Source organism: Vicia villosa, linkage group LG7 (assembly GCF_029867415.1).
Source record: "Vicia villosa cultivar HV-30 ecotype Madison, WI linkage group LG7, Vvil1.0, whole genome shotgun sequence".
NCBI classification, from domain to species: Eukaryota; Viridiplantae; Streptophyta; class Magnoliopsida; order Fabales; family Fabaceae; genus Vicia; species Vicia villosa.
In genome coordinates this window covers 78,581,350-78,597,753 of record NC_081186.1, presented here as the reverse complement: position 1 = coordinate 78,597,753, position 16,404 = coordinate 78,581,350, and the positions used below count along the sequence as shown (strand labels likewise).

The window sequence follows — 16,404 nt, the reverse complement described above, 5'->3', positions numbered from 1 at the left end:
AGTAGTTCTTCCATTCCTGAACATATTTTACGGTTTTATTCGGTCATAAGTAGGCGGGATAGAAATAATCTTTGTAGTAAAATCATATGGTTATCTATTGTACGTGTTATTTGGTTAGTAAGAAACAATGTCTTGTTCAATGGAGGGGTGAAGAGGAGTCGGGAGATAGTTTTTGTGACAAAATCGTTGGTTTGAGATTGGTTTTATGCCAGTTATTCGAGTCAGCTTAACTTGTTTGTAGCTAATTGGATGGTTAACCCCTTATAGGTGCCGTTGTAAATCGATTTCCCTCTATAATCAGGTTGAGTACCCCTTGTACTCGTTTCAATATATTTGTTGCTTATAAAAAAATTCAAACTCTCATTTCTTGTGTTTCACACACCTTCAATAAAGCCATAAGTAACCACAAGAATTTAAAACAACACGTAAAAAAAGAGTGAAGATCCGTTTTGGTCCCTCACAAATATTACACGAGTCAAATTAGTCCTTCACAATAAAATAGACCCAATTTAATCCCTTATAAAATTTAACCGGATCATATTAGTCCTCCTGTAAATATTTTTTTCAAACCGGTTTTTTCCTAGTTTTAAACCATGACTAAACTACCACGTTGGATTTTATTTATTTTTCATTTTTTAAATACTAAATTGATTTTTTTTTAATTTCATTTTTAAACAATTATAAATTAATAAAATAAAAATGCCAAAATTGTTTCTTATATGGAGTTGAACTCAGGCCCATGTGATTAATCTTAAACATTTCTAAATTTAAAATAAAAAATACAAAATTTGTATCAATATGACAATCAATTTAATACAATATAAATTGATTTGTCTACTTGTAAATGATAGTCATTTTACTAACAATACAAATTGATTTGTCTAGTTGTTATTGATAGTCACTTTATTAACCGTAAAAATTGATTTGTCTAGTCGTAAATAATAATCACTTTATTAACAATAGAAATTGATTTATCTAGATGTAAATGATAGTCACTTTACTAACAGTAGAAATTGATTTGTCTAGTTGTCAACGTTAGTCACTTTATTAAAAATATAAATTGATTTGTCTTGTTGTAAATAATAGTCACTTGATAGTCACTTTATTAACGATAAAAATTGATTTGTCTAGTTGTAAAGTGAAAATCATTTAACCCAAAGGGACTTGAATTTGAGACCTCATAGATAAAAATTTATGTATAGAGTTTGTTAATATTAGTAGAAATCGTGAAAATTACTTTATAAGAAACAATTTTGGCTTTTTTGATATTATTCATCGGCAATTGTTTAAAAATAAAAATTAACTTAGTATGTTTAAAAAAAAAAATCCAACGTATCAGTCCAGTGACGGTTTAAAAGTATGAAAAGAATGAAAAGAATCGGTTTAGAAGTAGGAAAAAACCGATTTGAAAAAAATATTAGCAGAAGGACTAATATGATACGGTTAAATTTTATAAGGGATTAAGTTGAGTCAGTTTTTTTGTCAAGGACTATTTTGACTCGTGTAATATTTATGAGGGACCAAAATGGATCTTCACTCTAAAAAAAATTATAACAAACGAAACACAATAATTATCCTGAAATAATCCAACAACTTTAATTAAGATTAATTTTAAAATCACTAACAACTCCGCCAAAAACTTAATATCAATTAGAAAATCTCCATAATTGATTTGCGTGTGATTTTTTCTTTTGATTATATATTTTTTCTTGAAATTTATCCAAACGGCAATGCAAGTGCTTTATTCTGTTACAAACTTATTATTATAACTAATTTTCTTAAATATGCATTTATTATGGACCTCCTAAAAAGACAATTTCTCATCCCATCTCATGACTCTCTTACGCGTCACTGAATTGATCAAATTGTCTTCGTTCTTTCGTAGATGCATCTTCGGAAGCACCCATTTTTTTAGTTTAACGTTGTTTTGTTCCGTAGATGCACATACGAAAGTCTTCCGTAGATGCATCTACGGAATTATACAAGACTCAGAAAACCAGAACAACAACATTTGTAACGATAAAAAATCCATTCATTGATTAAAATCAACATTGATTAAAAGATGCATCAAAATTTCCAACAGAAAATTAAAAAAACTAAGAGATCTAAGATATTACAACAGTTAAAACAATGTCATCTGATCCATGCATCATTAGAACGGAATCAACATCGCCTTCCACTTCATCCCACCAACGCTCCTTTTCTCCGGTCTTAGGCGAGGTCCTTGTTCTAAGCCTCTGGATCCTTCTGATGACTTCGTCGGGTTTGTACTCCCCCTCTAAAAAAGACATCAGAGTTCTCTTGAGTTGGTCGAAGGAATGGATGTTCTAAAATTTAACCGGCATAGAGGGTTTGACGGAAGAGAAAATAACATGCCCATCCCTTTTGAGATAAACCGGTTCAGGATCAGGACGCTTGGATGATGTTCACTGCGCTGAACATGGCCTTATGTGAGCATTTTTGTGTTTGTGTTTGTGTTTGTGTGTAATAATTCAACGCTAGAAACCCCAAATTTATAGAAGCCTTTGGTAATTATGGACCACAAAATTTCTGTCACAGAACGTTCTGTAGATATATCCCCTGAAGGGTCATAGATTTCTCCATTCCGTAGATGCATCTACGGTACACACCCATAATTTTCAATATAAGACCCTTCTGTAGATACATCTACGGAAGTTTCCCTGTTAGTTTTTTTAGCAGAACTCAGTGCACTAATTTTGCGAGCCATCCAACACACATGATACGATCATTCAGATTTGCAGGAGGTGTGGTGCGGAACAGAAAAAAGGTTTTCGAAAAACCATATCGCGTCAAGTCAATGCATACCATGTCATATGCGCATGCAATAAGATGTCCCATTTATGGGAATCTCATCCATTTTGAAGTCGGTGCGTAAGCACCCAACCAAGGAACAAGAGCTTCGTGAACCGATTCAAATATAGCTTCGTCTCCAAATACCCGCGTGTACAAGTCTTTATGGTTCATCAACTTTTTGATACGTTCATGGAGGACAAGCTTATGTTCATCCTCTCCCTTACCAAGCAAAGTCGATACGGTCCGAAATCCGCAATTATTGTCCCCCACCACATTGACGACCCGATCGATGTATTTGTAAATAAAAGCCGGCATCTCGTCGATGAATGGGAATTTTGGAGCAATATGCACCTCTTCGATTGGTGGAATTTTTAGAGCAATATGTACATCTTCGATTGATGGAATTTTTGTGGCAATAGGTGTTGGAGTCGAAACTTTCGGAGCAATAGGTGTAGGAGGTGGTTTGCTAATGCGAGCTCCTTTGTTTGAACTTTTTTGAGATTAAGGAGTAGGTGAGTACGGAAAGAGTTTGTCGACGTGCTCACAATATAAAGGATCCTCTGTAGTCGAGTTGTCATTCGGCGTAAGCTTCACTTTCTTCGGAGCACCCTTTGTTTAACCGGTTGAGAGGGCGGTTTCATGTCGGTTGTTTTTGGAAATCTAATCTTCCGCAATTGTTCTTTGATGTATAGTTTCATGTTGTCATCTGCCTTCGAAAACCTCTCTAGTATCGCCTCCAATTCGGAAGTAATAGAGATATTTAATTCTTCTTCGATGCAACCATCATCATCAAAACTAAGTCTCTTCCAATGAGGAGTGAGTTCATCCATTCTTATTGGCTCACCTAATCTCACCTTTTTAGCAATAACACAAGCACACGGGAGACCATATGTGCTAGTGCAACCACAATTTGCGCTATCGCCACAAAAATTTTCACCGTGTTTGGCCTCGTGAAAGATATAATTCAATTCTGCCCGAGACATATTGTGGATCAATTGAGAGTAAAGGATGTTTTCCTTAAATCGATGCTCCAACACCGTAATGCTCCGACCGAATGAGGTTTGTATCTCGTTATGTTGGTTCAAAATCATGAGATTGATGGAGTCCCAACCTCGACAAAAATCACCCTTGCTATTAAATAACAAATTTTCAAAGTAGCATGTGCCGACTCAACTCAATTGGTGGTTGTATTCCCAAGGTGTCGGACCTTATCAGTCCATGCACAAACAAACTTCTCCTTCACCTTGTCAAGAATTGTGCTTTCAACGTATTTCAATAAATCGGGATATTTTTCACATATTTTCTGAAATTGCAATACAGTATCGGCATACAATTCTTTTGTCGACGAACTTTCAATACGAGCCCATGCATCCATTATTTGGTCAACAATCACTCCGGGCTTCACCGGTTTCCCACTTTCGGTCTCTACTTGTTTCGCCCCCACAGCGAGTTTAACCTTACTTCTCACATTACATGATATATGATATCGACAAAGTAATGCATTGGAAGAAGGAAATACCTTTGCAATCGCATTCATCAAAGCGGGGTCGTGGTCCGTAACAATCGCCTTAGGCATCTCGACTTGTTTCTTCAAAAGTGAGCGACACACCTCCAATGCCCACCTAAAATTATCTTCTTTTTCACATTCCAAAAAAGCAAAAGCAACGGAAAATGTCTTCTCGGTGGATGTAACATCGACCATCTCAAATAACGGGAGTCGATACTTGTTGATCATGTAGGTAGAATCAAGGATGAGCACTGTCGGGAAAGTGTTGAACAACTTTATCAAATTCGGATGAGTCCAAAAAATATCTCAGACCATAACCTTGTCATCGCAAGTTCTGTACCGCGACACGTATTTGTTAGCATCCAACATTTTCAAAAATTGTTGCATCTCACTCATATCTCCCTTACTCGTCTTATTATTGCGGTACCGTTAATTATACACTTGCCTTATATTCGATACGTTGTCGGGTTCCTTCCTTTTCGATGTGGCAAGTATATTTTTTGGTTGGACAAGATTCAAGGACATGTCTTTAATACATGTTTTCTCTTCCGGATTGAGCCGACAAACACTAGGATGGCCTTGTAATTTTGCGCACAAATCATGGTTATGCAACCCACAAATAACAGAGCATCTCCACTTCTTTCTAGCCAACATGTAACAACGGATCTTAAATGGACACTCGCATTTTCTAGTACCCGTGTCGTCTCTTTTAAAATTCCTTAGAGGAGGATGGTATTTCCCCCTTCTTTCGCACATCATTGTTACAAACGGGTTTCTTCTTGCCGTACCATTATCCGATCTTCCTATTACCACACCAAAACCAAGGATAGTTGCATTCCTACAAATCCATGTTAGCATGCTTTCACGATCATCAAAGTCTTCCTTTCTACTAAAGTCACCTCCGACATCTACCATCTTTGCGACTACCCCATCAACACTTGAACAAACATCGACTAAAGGAGTTAATTATCTAGAGGTTAACTCGTACTAACTTTAGCATATAAGAAAAAGTAAGATCATCTTTTTCCCTCTCGCACAGTTTCTTTCAAAGCGCGCACAAATATATATATATATATATATATATATATATATATATATATATATATATATATATATATATATATATATATATATATATATATATATATATATGGTTGTCAAACTCGTGGGTGGACTCGTAAACTCGTACGAGTTTACGAGTCTATGAAGCAAATACGAGTAGACTAACGCATAGAATCTTTTTTTGATAGACTCGGGTAGAATCAAGTAGACTAGCACAAACTCGTATAGACTCGTGAGTCTATGGCGAGTTTACGAGTTTATAAGTTTTTCTAAATTTTTTAAAAAAGAACTCAAAAAAGGCCCAAGTTTCCATATTGTTTTTAAAAACCCTTATTTTATTTCTTGTAGGAGAATTAGAAATGTCTCTCTCCTAGTCTCTTCTTTCAGAAGCGTTTATTTCTTTCTTCACCAACGATGTGGTCGAGTTTAGCACTCTCTTATTGTATTCGCAATTGTTATCGTAAATCTATCTCTTGTGTTGTAAATGTTCTCTTGTATGTTTCACTCGGATGCTTCTCTTGTATATTATCTTGTGTAAAGTTGATGTACCATTTTGTTTCAATCAGGTCCACTGATAGCCGATATTCATGTATCATTTTGCACATGATATTTATGATTTATAGTAGAAAACGTTTTCGTCTGTTTTGCATTAATGCATTGCTTTCATGAAAATTTGCTACAACTTTTATTAAAAAATTAATTTTTAATAATTATTATAAAGATTTTGCATACAAGTGTTGAAAGGAAAGCTAAGGTGAGTGGACGACCTTGATAATATAGACATAAAACTATCCTAGCTCAAAATTTATTGACATAAATCGAGAATAATTTCAGAAGAGGCATGGTTTTAAATGATGTTTGTGATCATGGATGCGGTTGCAGATGTTGTGATTGTAGTCATTGTGGTTGTTGCAATGCATATTGCAGCATGGATTTTGATTGAGAAGATTCTGAATATACTGTTAAAATCACTTAGAGTTAATATTTTTCAAAAGTAAATTGAGTTTTAGGGTCTAAATTTTGATTTTTGACGTGAATACTTGAAGAAACTTGGACGAAGTTGTCTGATGTGATTCCTAAGGTGGAAGGACGCATGATTTTGAATCACTCTGTAATTGCGGTCTGATGCTATAGAGAAAAAAATACCGCATCAACAATATTGCAGCTGCAATTGCAGTTGCGAACCACAATTTAAATCTATGAGTATATGGAACATAATGCTATAAGGTGGACTATTATCCATAATATTTTAAGAGACTTCCTCTTTCTTCATCATTCAGCAGGATAATTTAAGTCTTTAATTACATACTTTACTATTTTTCTTGTTTTATTATCAAGTTTCACGACGCCAAATTTGGCTTTTAGCAGCACAACTACGAAAGTGCTTTTAGAAAAAAGCGCTGCTATAGGTTTCGCTAAAAACAAAACTAAAAAACAAGGGAAAAAAGCGCTGATATAGGTGATCCTACGAAAGCATTTGAAAAACGCTGCTATAGGCTACCTTATGAAAGCGCTTTTATAAAAGCGCTGGTATAGGCTGGTTACAAGGGCGCTTTTGAAAAGCGCTCTCGTAGCTAATTTAAAATTAAAATTTTTAAAACAAAATTAATTAACTAACAGAATAAAAAAATATTAATAAAAGGAAGAATAAATAGGAAAAGGGATTAGGGTTTGTGTTGGTTAAAACACGTTCTTTTCTTTTCCTCCTCAACATAAGAATGACACCCTTCATCTTCAACAAAACTGTGGTTTCTTCTCTCTTCCTCTGATTGTCTTCCTCTTCTTCTCCGATCAAACACCGGTGACTCAAACCCTTTTTCGATTCCGTTATCTTTCTCTGACGTGAATCTCCGTTAGTCCTCTTCTTCTCTCTGAATCGAAGCTTTCTCCGATTTCGTGGAGATGATGTTGCTGGGTTCGAAAGCTTAACGCCGGTAATGAAACTGTTCGCGAGTTGAAGATTGTTGTTGTGGTGTTGAACATTTGTGGTTGCTGCGTTTTTGTCCGTTGATACGATCTCCTTGTTCTATGAGCCATTCAATCTCCTCTGTTCAATCCCAGGTATAAATCTTTTTTCACAATGATTTCTTGTGTTTATTATTGAAGATAACCTTTCATTTTCCAATCTTTATAATGGAGATTTGTATTTATTTTGCTTTTAGATCTAATTTGAGGTTTTGGGTTTTCTGATTTGAAATTTTGGGATTTTGGATTTCTGTTTCTTCAAATCTGATGTTGCCTAGTGTTTTAATTTGATTCTTTAAACGTGGATATTATTGAGATAGAGGCTCACATAAGCTTAAAACAATTGATCTTGTCTTATTTATGTTAGAAACTGGTACCAAAATACGATTTAATTTTAGAACTGACTTTTATAGATGGCATAATAAGCTTAAAACAGAAATAGAATACACTCACTATAGAGAATGCAAAATTCACATATAATATAAACTAAGGGAAGAGATAGTATATAACTGCCATAATAAGAAATCTAACAGTAGCTGGGTTTCTAAAAAAAAAGAAGTCTAACAATAGTGACTGTGAGCAATGCTATAAGTAGATTACAGAGCATGAGGGCATAGACTTTGATTTCGCTGTCAAATATGGATTTCTTATTGTTATTCACTTTGTGGGGTTGTAGGGATGAATATTATGCTTGGGGACTGCTTCAGATATCGAAAGCAGTGAGCTTCTTAAATAATGATTGTAAACTTGTGAGTATTCATGAGCTAAATATGAGTTTTCTTCTCTTTATTTGTTTATTTATATCAGTTATTTAAAAACTTTGTCTGTTGTAGGTTCATGGCAATGTTTGCTTGGCTAGTGTTGTTGTCACACAAACTCTGGACTGGAAACTTCATGCTTTTGATGTTCTTTCAGAGTTTGACGGGAGCAATGAGACATCCTCCACACAAATGCTGGTAATTTAGTTTTAGATAGAAATACCTTGCATTCTTGTTAGCTTTAGCATTTCTTGTTTTTTTTCTTTTTTTTTTCTCTAGAAATTGAGACATTAGAATTTCCTTGTAGCCACCAAAGTGGCGTGGCACAAGTGGTAGATACTTAGAAATCTATGTTGCCTAGTTTTTCCATTGATTTTTAAGTCATATACCTTTTTTTATTAGAAATATAAATTTTGTTCTCAATAGTTGAACTAGTATGATAATCTTACTTACATTTCGAATACTTTATTTTGGTCCAGGTCATCAATTCATTGAAACTCAAAAGTGGACAGTATACTTTATGTCTGAAGTTGGATTTCGGGGAAATTTCTTAGGGAGCAAATCAGTGTATATATATATATATATATATATATATATATATATATATATATATATATATATATATATATATATATATTTGTATTGTATTTTGTGTTTTGAGAATTTGATTGTAGACTTAGCGTCTAGAGCACTTATAAAATTAGTGATGTTTTATTTGTATTTTGATATTAAATATATGCAATACTAATTCATAAAATGTTTCATATTAAACGTATTTTTTAAAAAAAATTATTTGTTTAATATAATAAATGTATTTCTCAAAATATTAGTGAGAACTTGAGATATGTCAAAATATTAAAAAAAGCGCAACCTACGAAAGCGCTTCTGGAAAAAGCGCTGCTATAGGGGAGGCTACGAGAGCGCTTTTCTGGAAAAAGCGCTGCTATAGGGGGGGCTACGAGAGCGCTTTTGGAGTTTCAAAAGCGCTGTCGTTACCTACGGCAGCGCTGGCTTTGGCAGCGCTCTAAAAGCCCAAAAAAAGCGCTTTAGAAGCCCTTGTACGTTGTAGTGTTTTTTTGTTAAGAAGTTTGTTATGGAGTATGAAATTTAAGTTTTTATGTCAATTGGTGTACTATTATATATACTTGTGTCATATATGAAGCATTTAAATATTTATAAATATATATTTGTGTGTCATATATATGTCACTTACATGTTTTTTAAAGTCGTTTTTAGTTTTCCATAGACTCGTACGAGTTTACGAGTCGAGTCTATAAGTTGAGTGTACAGACCCTTTACGAATCCGAGTAGGCTCTTGAGTCTGACAACCTTGTATATATAGCACCAACAACCGCAAGACAAGTGGTAGATTCGTTGGTGTTCTTGTAAGAGGCTTGGTTATGGTTTATGGATAGTTTGTGATGATTTAAGATGATGATGGTTGTGATAAGTTTGTTTAGAGATAATGATGAAAGTGACTTATTGTCAATGAAGGAGCTTATGTTGGTGTATTACGTGACAATAACAACATGTGATCCATACACATCAATATCGGACATGCATGCTGCAATATGACTACTCCTAACATTAACAATATGCATGCTTTAACGGGGTACTCAATATAGAACATGCATGATTAAAAGTTATTAAAATGCTTTGGTACCATCTTATATGTTATTAAAACTCAAGATAGAACTTATTACTGTGGTATATGCACTACTTGCAGGTACTGGAAATTATTACTCTCTTTTTGTAAGTGATTGAGTGTAATCATATGTGATGGTATCCTATTTGGTGTCATTTATTGGTAGTTTTGTTGCTTTTAGTTTATGTTTATTTGCTTGGTTGAGTGTAATCACTGCTTGTTAGTTTATGTTTGTTTGGTATCCTATTTGTTTATGCTTGTGATAGATATATTTGTTTATGCAGAAGCACAACAAGAGTTTAATGACATTGTTCTATAACCTTAATTAAGCATTGAGCTCCTCTTAAAAATAATAAGGGCCTTAGGCCCAAATGCAATAATTTTGATAATTTAAAAAAAAATCTTAAAAAAATTAATAAAAATAGTTTAAGAAAACATAAAAAAAAACAAAAAAGTAAAAAAAAATATATATAAAAAACTTTAAAAAATAAAAAATCCCACATCGTTTAAAAAATTTAATCGAAAATAAAATAAAATTCCAATTGGACTGCCAAGTCACTATAAATTAAAATCTGGCTTGAAATTGTTTATTCAGAGACTATAATGAAGAAATTTGGATATTACAAGGAGGTTTTAAAATAATATCCTTTACAAGGGCTAAAGCGAATCTCATAAATATTGCATGAATTTTGTATATTTAACCCTTTTTTTTTTTACAAAAAAATAATAGCAATTTATTAAAAGATAATTAACTCTTAAAATAAGAAAAGAAAAAAGTATCAAAATGAGAAATTAAGGATTTCCTTCATCTCCCTCTAAATCGGCCTCACTGAGTCATTCCTCTATTTCCATTTCACTTAATTTCACATTTTCTCTCGTTTAGCCTCTATTGCTCACACCTCAAAATCAAACCTTATAACCCAATGAGAGATCTAAGACCTTCATCATCATCTTATATGGAGCCGAGGTGGAGTTGACTCAAGGGTGAATAGCAACCATCGACATATCTTCGAAATCAAGAATCACATGATTTACAAAGTGAGAATCGATAATAGGCATGACTGATTTTCCAATTCTTTTGTTATTGACTAATTTTAGTCTGAAACACTAATTTTCTACTCAGTTTCGGAGAGAAATATTTATGTTGTTGTTGGGTAATTATAGAGACTTGCACTATAGTTATACAAATCACTTGAGATTTCATGTTGCCTTAGACTTGGTTAGGAATGTGTGACCAAATCTGGTGTTGTTGGTTTGTGTTGGAATTAAGGCTACTCTTTTGTTTGTTGATGGATTGGAAATTCTGAAGTTATGGTGTTGGGCTTAATCTGAAACTTAATTGATCATATATTTTGGCCTGAAAATTTGACACAACATGACAAAGAAATGCAACAGATTATAATTTAAATTGAAGGAAGAGTTGGACTATGCAAAGAATAGCAAAAAACTTTAAGAATGAATGCACTGACCATTAACATTTCCTTTAACATATGATTTGTCCAAGATAAATTTTATATATTTGTTGCTTGATTTAGTGCTTTTAGCTTGGAAATAAATTGATGGCATTTAACTATTTTATAGAAAATTTATTGGTACTTTTGTTAATATAAAAGTAAATTGTATTATTGTCTTAAGCTGAAAACTAATATTTCATAATTTTGATATTGGACGTGGAGAGAAGTTTATCAAAGTTGAATAAGTTGATTAGATATTATACCATTTTATGATTCATTAATAATGTTGATTGGAAGAGTACTGAATCATGTAACTGTATCATGAGATGTTAATTTTCTATTTCCAAATTTCATGTGTTTGTGGGTTGTTTTGAATTTTAAGTGGTGATTTATGTTGGAGTAGAAAATGTTGAAACTGCTGGTTTTTGACACTTCAGTTGGCGTAACCGGTTATGCTGTTTTCCGTAACCGGTTACGAACCCGTGAAACAGATTTTATTGGTGCTGTTGTAGTAGCGTAACCGGCTACGCTGTTTGCCGTAACCAATTACACTGTAGCTGAGCTGTTTTTTATTTTCTGTTTTGGGTGTTATGTTTAATTCTAATAATTTGTAACCTTGTACTATATAAGGAGCTCACTATTCCTATTGTGGTTAATGTCAATTTGTCCACTCACCCTCAATTATTCTCTCTCTTATTTTCTTTCAATTTCTTTAATCTTCATCATCTTCAATTCTTTATTTTCTCCATTGATAAATCTTAATTTAATTCGTATGTTCCAACAGAAAAAATATATTTGGAATTTTTAGTGTATCACATATTCAATACTTAGAGCTTTGATTCCTTTTTAGATGGTTTGTTTGATTCTTTACTTATTTATTATGATGTATGATTGATTGTTAACTTTGAAGGTGGTGGTAGTGAAGTGAATGTTTGTATCTTATATTATTTAATTTCTTTAATATTAAGATAATATTGTCTTAAAGTTGAAAATATATTAGCTAATATCACTACTAGAAATTTGGCCTACGGCCACGCTAAAATTGTCCACAGCTCAGAAACTGTGGCCACATATATGATTTGGCCAGGGTTTTCAAAGCGTAGAATTATGTTATAAAATATTGAATCTGGAGTATGAAACTGTGGCCTTTACTTCAATTGCCACGGTTAGACAACTGCAGATATTTTTAGCCGCAAAGGAAAACCGCGGCCTTATAATTTTCACTTCAAACTGTAGACCAACCCTAAAAAAATATATCCCTCCAAAATTTCCCTCTTTTTTTTTGGTTTCCCTCTCATAATTATTTTCTTTTATAATTTTTTTAGATTAAAAAAATAAAAGAAAAATTGAAAAGATAAATACACAAACCCTAAAATCAATTGAGCTCTCTCTTCCTTCTCTTTCCCAAACACAAGGTGCCGCTTAACAAACCAGATTCAACTCAACATCTCAGATCCAAATTTCTTCTTCCCACAAACTTCAGAATCACGTTCTCACTTCTCTCCAAGAACCCTAATTTCGTATTCCCCAATTTTTTCTTCCTCCCCCAATCTAAGAACCCTAATTTTGTATTCAACTCAACAATCAGTTCAACAACACAGCATCACAACCTTCTCTTCGGATTCAGATCGAGCAACATCGGATCCGCATCATTCAACATCACGCAAGACATTCACACGGTTCAACACGCATTCGACGCTCAACCCACAAAATTTCGGCCCTCTGCAGCTTCCTTCGATTGCTCCAACAACACTACTGCACGCGACGAATTCGACCGATAATCACACGGTAATCTCTTTCGTTTCTATTTTAAGTTATTCTAATTGTTGTTGTTGCAAATATTGGAAATCTTGTGATTAATCCTGCAGATCCTCATGCTAATGAGCCTAAGCGCATCACAAGGTTCTGTTTTTATATTTTTTATTAAAGTTAAATTATTTAATTACTAAATTATTGTTAACTCATGTTTATCTTTTTGTTTTGTTGTATGAATCAATTAGTTGCTATTGCTCAAGCAGCAGAGAAGAACAAGATGTGTTTTTAATCTGTTATTAAGTTTGTTTTGTTATATTTTGATGGTATTTTCTTGAAAGGCTGTATTTTTTAATCTGTTTTGATGGAATTTGAATGATGTTGTAGATATTAGTGCCTGGTGTTGTCAATGGAAACTTTGTTGCTGCGAAAAAGATGGAACAAGCTCAGAAACATGCTGAAGTGAAAGAGAAACAACCTCTTAAAGGAAGAAAGTTAAAAGAAAGATCTAAGATAAATGTCAGGACATTTAGTTCAGTTCTTTCAGCTAGAAGCAAGGTTAATACCTAACCCTTTTTCATGTGAACTCTGGTTTTGTATTTAGGATGTTGTTTTTCAATGTAGACTGATAGGAAGTATGGTTTTTTTGTTTTTGATTGTTAAATTCAGGCTGCTGGTAGAAACATGCCTTCCAAATTCCGTCATCATTATGAAGTGATTCAAGAGGTAATAATTTTGTGTTTAATGTTCACTGGTTTCATTGGAAAACTTATATTGTAGTTACTAGTTACATTGTGTGATGTGATCGATCTGGGTGCCTTATGCGTGTTTATTCAAGTCTTAAAAGTTTCTTTGCTCCCAGGGTTTACCATGCCACCTTTACTTTGATTTGGAGTTTAATACAAGAGTCAACATAGGAAAGAATGGAGACGAAATGGTTGATCTTTTGATATCAGTAGTTTTAGATGCCTTACATGAAAAGTATGAAATCCATGGAGAGCGTGATTGGATATCAGTAGTTGATCTTTTGATTTCAATAGTTTTAGATGCCTCTATAATGGTTTCTCTCTCTTGCTTCCAACAGCTTTCACTACAAATTGTTTGTTTACCATTTCAGAGAACAGCAGCTGAAGGAATAGAAAGAAAAATTGTAGTAGAATACAATGAAGCAGTAGAATTATACAACTACAAATTGTCAAAGGGGTTAGCTTCTCATTTTCCCATTTATTTGGCTCATCATCTTAAGATAAAAAGCATGTTCTGGACTTTTCAAAGTTATTGCGTCATTCTATGCTTTATGTATTCTTCTAGAGCTTTTTAAATCACCTCTTGTTCAATGTCATGTTTAATTATTATATGAGCAGCTATTGGTATGGAATCATCACTCTCGCACACCCACTTTGAGACTTACGGAGCACACTGCTGCTGTGAAGGCCATTGCTTGGTTGCCTCTCCAAATCAACGGAGACTATGCAAATGACTACAACATCTGATCAGCGGTGTATGTATGCTTCTGAGTTTGTTTGTTATCACATGTATATGCTCTACTGGGTAGTTAACCTTCACCCTACATGATTTGTTGTGTAAGGTTGGATCTACAATTATCAATGCGTAAGGTTTCCCTATAAAAATCTTTGGGTTTTCGCTTGCAATTAAAAAAGTCATTATTATCCATCTTAACTTTAAGAGTATGTTGAATGATAGTGATATGGTACATATTGTTCATTTAATTTCTAACAACTGTTTATATTTCCAGCATAGAATTCTGCAATCATGTGTACATTTGAACATGGAATTCTGCATGTGTACTTCAATTCAAACGTTGACTTAGTAAATTTAATTCTGAACAAGGCTGTTTGTTAGGGAGTTGACTTAGTAAATTTAATTCTGAACAAAAAAGTGAATTGACTTAGTAAATGTGCATGCTTAATTTCATTCCTTTGAACAGTTTGATGTTAAGGGAACATTGTTGTGTAAGTGTTGTTGACAGCAGCACACAGACATTGCTACTAGTGAAGGAGCCTTTGGATCTCATACGACTCAGTCTCGATGAACGTATCTATGTCAAACTCCATTCTGACAGAGAGCTTCGTGGCAAGCTTCATGTAATTTATTCTTTTTCTTTTTATCTCTCGTTTCTTATTACACATTTTTAGTAGCTGTTTTTCAATTTGATCTTCGATTTGGAGGCTTATGATCAGCATCTTAATATGATTCTTGGTGATGTTGAAGAAATTGTTACCACTGTTGAAATTGATGATGAGACATATGAAGAAATTGTTAGGGTAAGCACTTTTTATTTACTCAATTCTTAGGATAGTTTTCTTGATCAACATACAGGTGGGACAAAGATTGAAACAACAAGGCCACATGGCTGATTGACATTGATTACTATTTGTTACAACAGGTGCTTTGTAGTTTAGTTTAGTACCTATTTTATAAATAACAGTTTTTTATATCAACTATTCCTTTTCATTGGCATTTGCAGTTTCAACAGAAATCAAGTGAAGCTTTAAAGGATGATCCTACAAGCTCACTCTTGATACCTTGCATCTTAGGAGATGAGATATATTTGGCAATGAAGAAAATAATAGGTCTTGTGTCCTCCTGATACATACATAAGTAATTAGGCTTGTTCCTGTTAGCTGAAGATTTCGTCTTGTAATATTTGTCCTTCGAAGAAGTGGAAAATCGAAGGAAAGATGGTTACTGATGGCCATCCCTTAAAAATAAAAGATGGCTACTGATGGCCATGCTTCGAGAATAAAGATTTCTAAGTTCGTTATGAAGATAATGAATACTGAAAGCTAGTGAAAGTATGTGTCTTCGGGGACTTAGACAAAATTTATAAAATATATTCAAGTATTACTACTTAGCGTGTTTTCGTAGTGTTTTTAATACACTGCCACGCGTCGAAGATGGACTCAGGCGGGAAGATTTGAAATTCGAAGACGGTTTTGTAACTGTCCAAGTAACAGATGGCGTCGCTGGAAGTTCTTATGAGAGACGTGGCAGCAGATTAGTGTAGGACCGTTAAGGTCGAAACTAGTATAAATAGGAGTCTTAATGTTAGGATTCTGTGTGTTCATTTTGTACAAATCACTCAAATATTTACTCAAGTATCAAGTGTTAAGAGAAAGAGTTCGCTGAGAAAATGTACGTATGACACCACCACTTTAATACATGTGTATTATCTTTCGTTTTCAAATATCTTTCAGAATTATTGCATTCCATTTACTTCTTGCCATTTACATTTCTGTATCTTTACTTTAATGTCATTTACTTTCGAATTACTTTCATGTCATTTATTTTCAAAGTCTTTAACGTTTCTGCATTCTAAGATTCTTTACGTTTTAACAGTCCTTTTAGTTTCATATGTTATGTTACTTATCTTTTCATTGAAATCATACTTACATATAACAAAGTGATTATCAAGATTACTTGTTC

General features: G+C 33.6%; 3 protein-coding genes across 3 annotated transcripts; 2 read left to right on the top strand and 1 right to left on the bottom strand.

Annotated features, from left to right (window-relative positions):
- Nucleotides 1–2,859: 2,859 nt before the first annotated feature.
- On the bottom strand, nt 2,860–5,236 carry LOC131619430 (uncharacterized). The gene is made up of 5 exons (XM_058890525.1): nt 5,110–5,236; nt 4,424–4,572; nt 4,047–4,270; nt 3,409–3,945; nt 2,860–3,304 (listed from the first exon to the last, which is right to left on the bottom strand). The coding sequence occupies exons 1-5, from the start codon at nt 5,234–5,236 to the stop codon at nt 2,860–2,862; spliced, it is 1,482 nt and encodes a 493-aa protein (XP_058746508.1).
- Nucleotides 5,237–7,729: 2,493 nt separating this feature from the next.
- LOC131617548 (uncharacterized) lies at nt 7,730–8,375 on the top strand. Its single transcript, XM_058888820.1, has 2 exons — nt 7,730–8,097; nt 8,182–8,375. The coding sequence occupies exons 1-2, from the start codon at nt 7,987–7,989 to the stop codon at nt 8,311–8,313; spliced, it is 243 nt and encodes an 80-aa protein (XP_058744803.1). The 5' UTR covers nt 7,730–7,986; the 3' UTR covers nt 8,314–8,375.
- A 6,422-nt stretch (nt 8,376–14,797) lies between these two features.
- LOC131617547 (sm-like protein LSM3B) lies at nt 14,798–15,583 on the top strand. The gene is made up of 3 exons (XM_058888819.1): nt 14,798–15,062; nt 15,147–15,242; nt 15,446–15,583. Exons 1-3 carry the CDS (start codon nt 14,874–14,876, stop codon nt 15,566–15,568), a joined length of 408 nt encoding a protein of 135 aa, XP_058744802.1. The 5' UTR covers nt 14,798–14,873; the 3' UTR covers nt 15,569–15,583.
- The last annotated feature ends 821 nt before the right edge of the window (nt 15,584–16,404 follow it).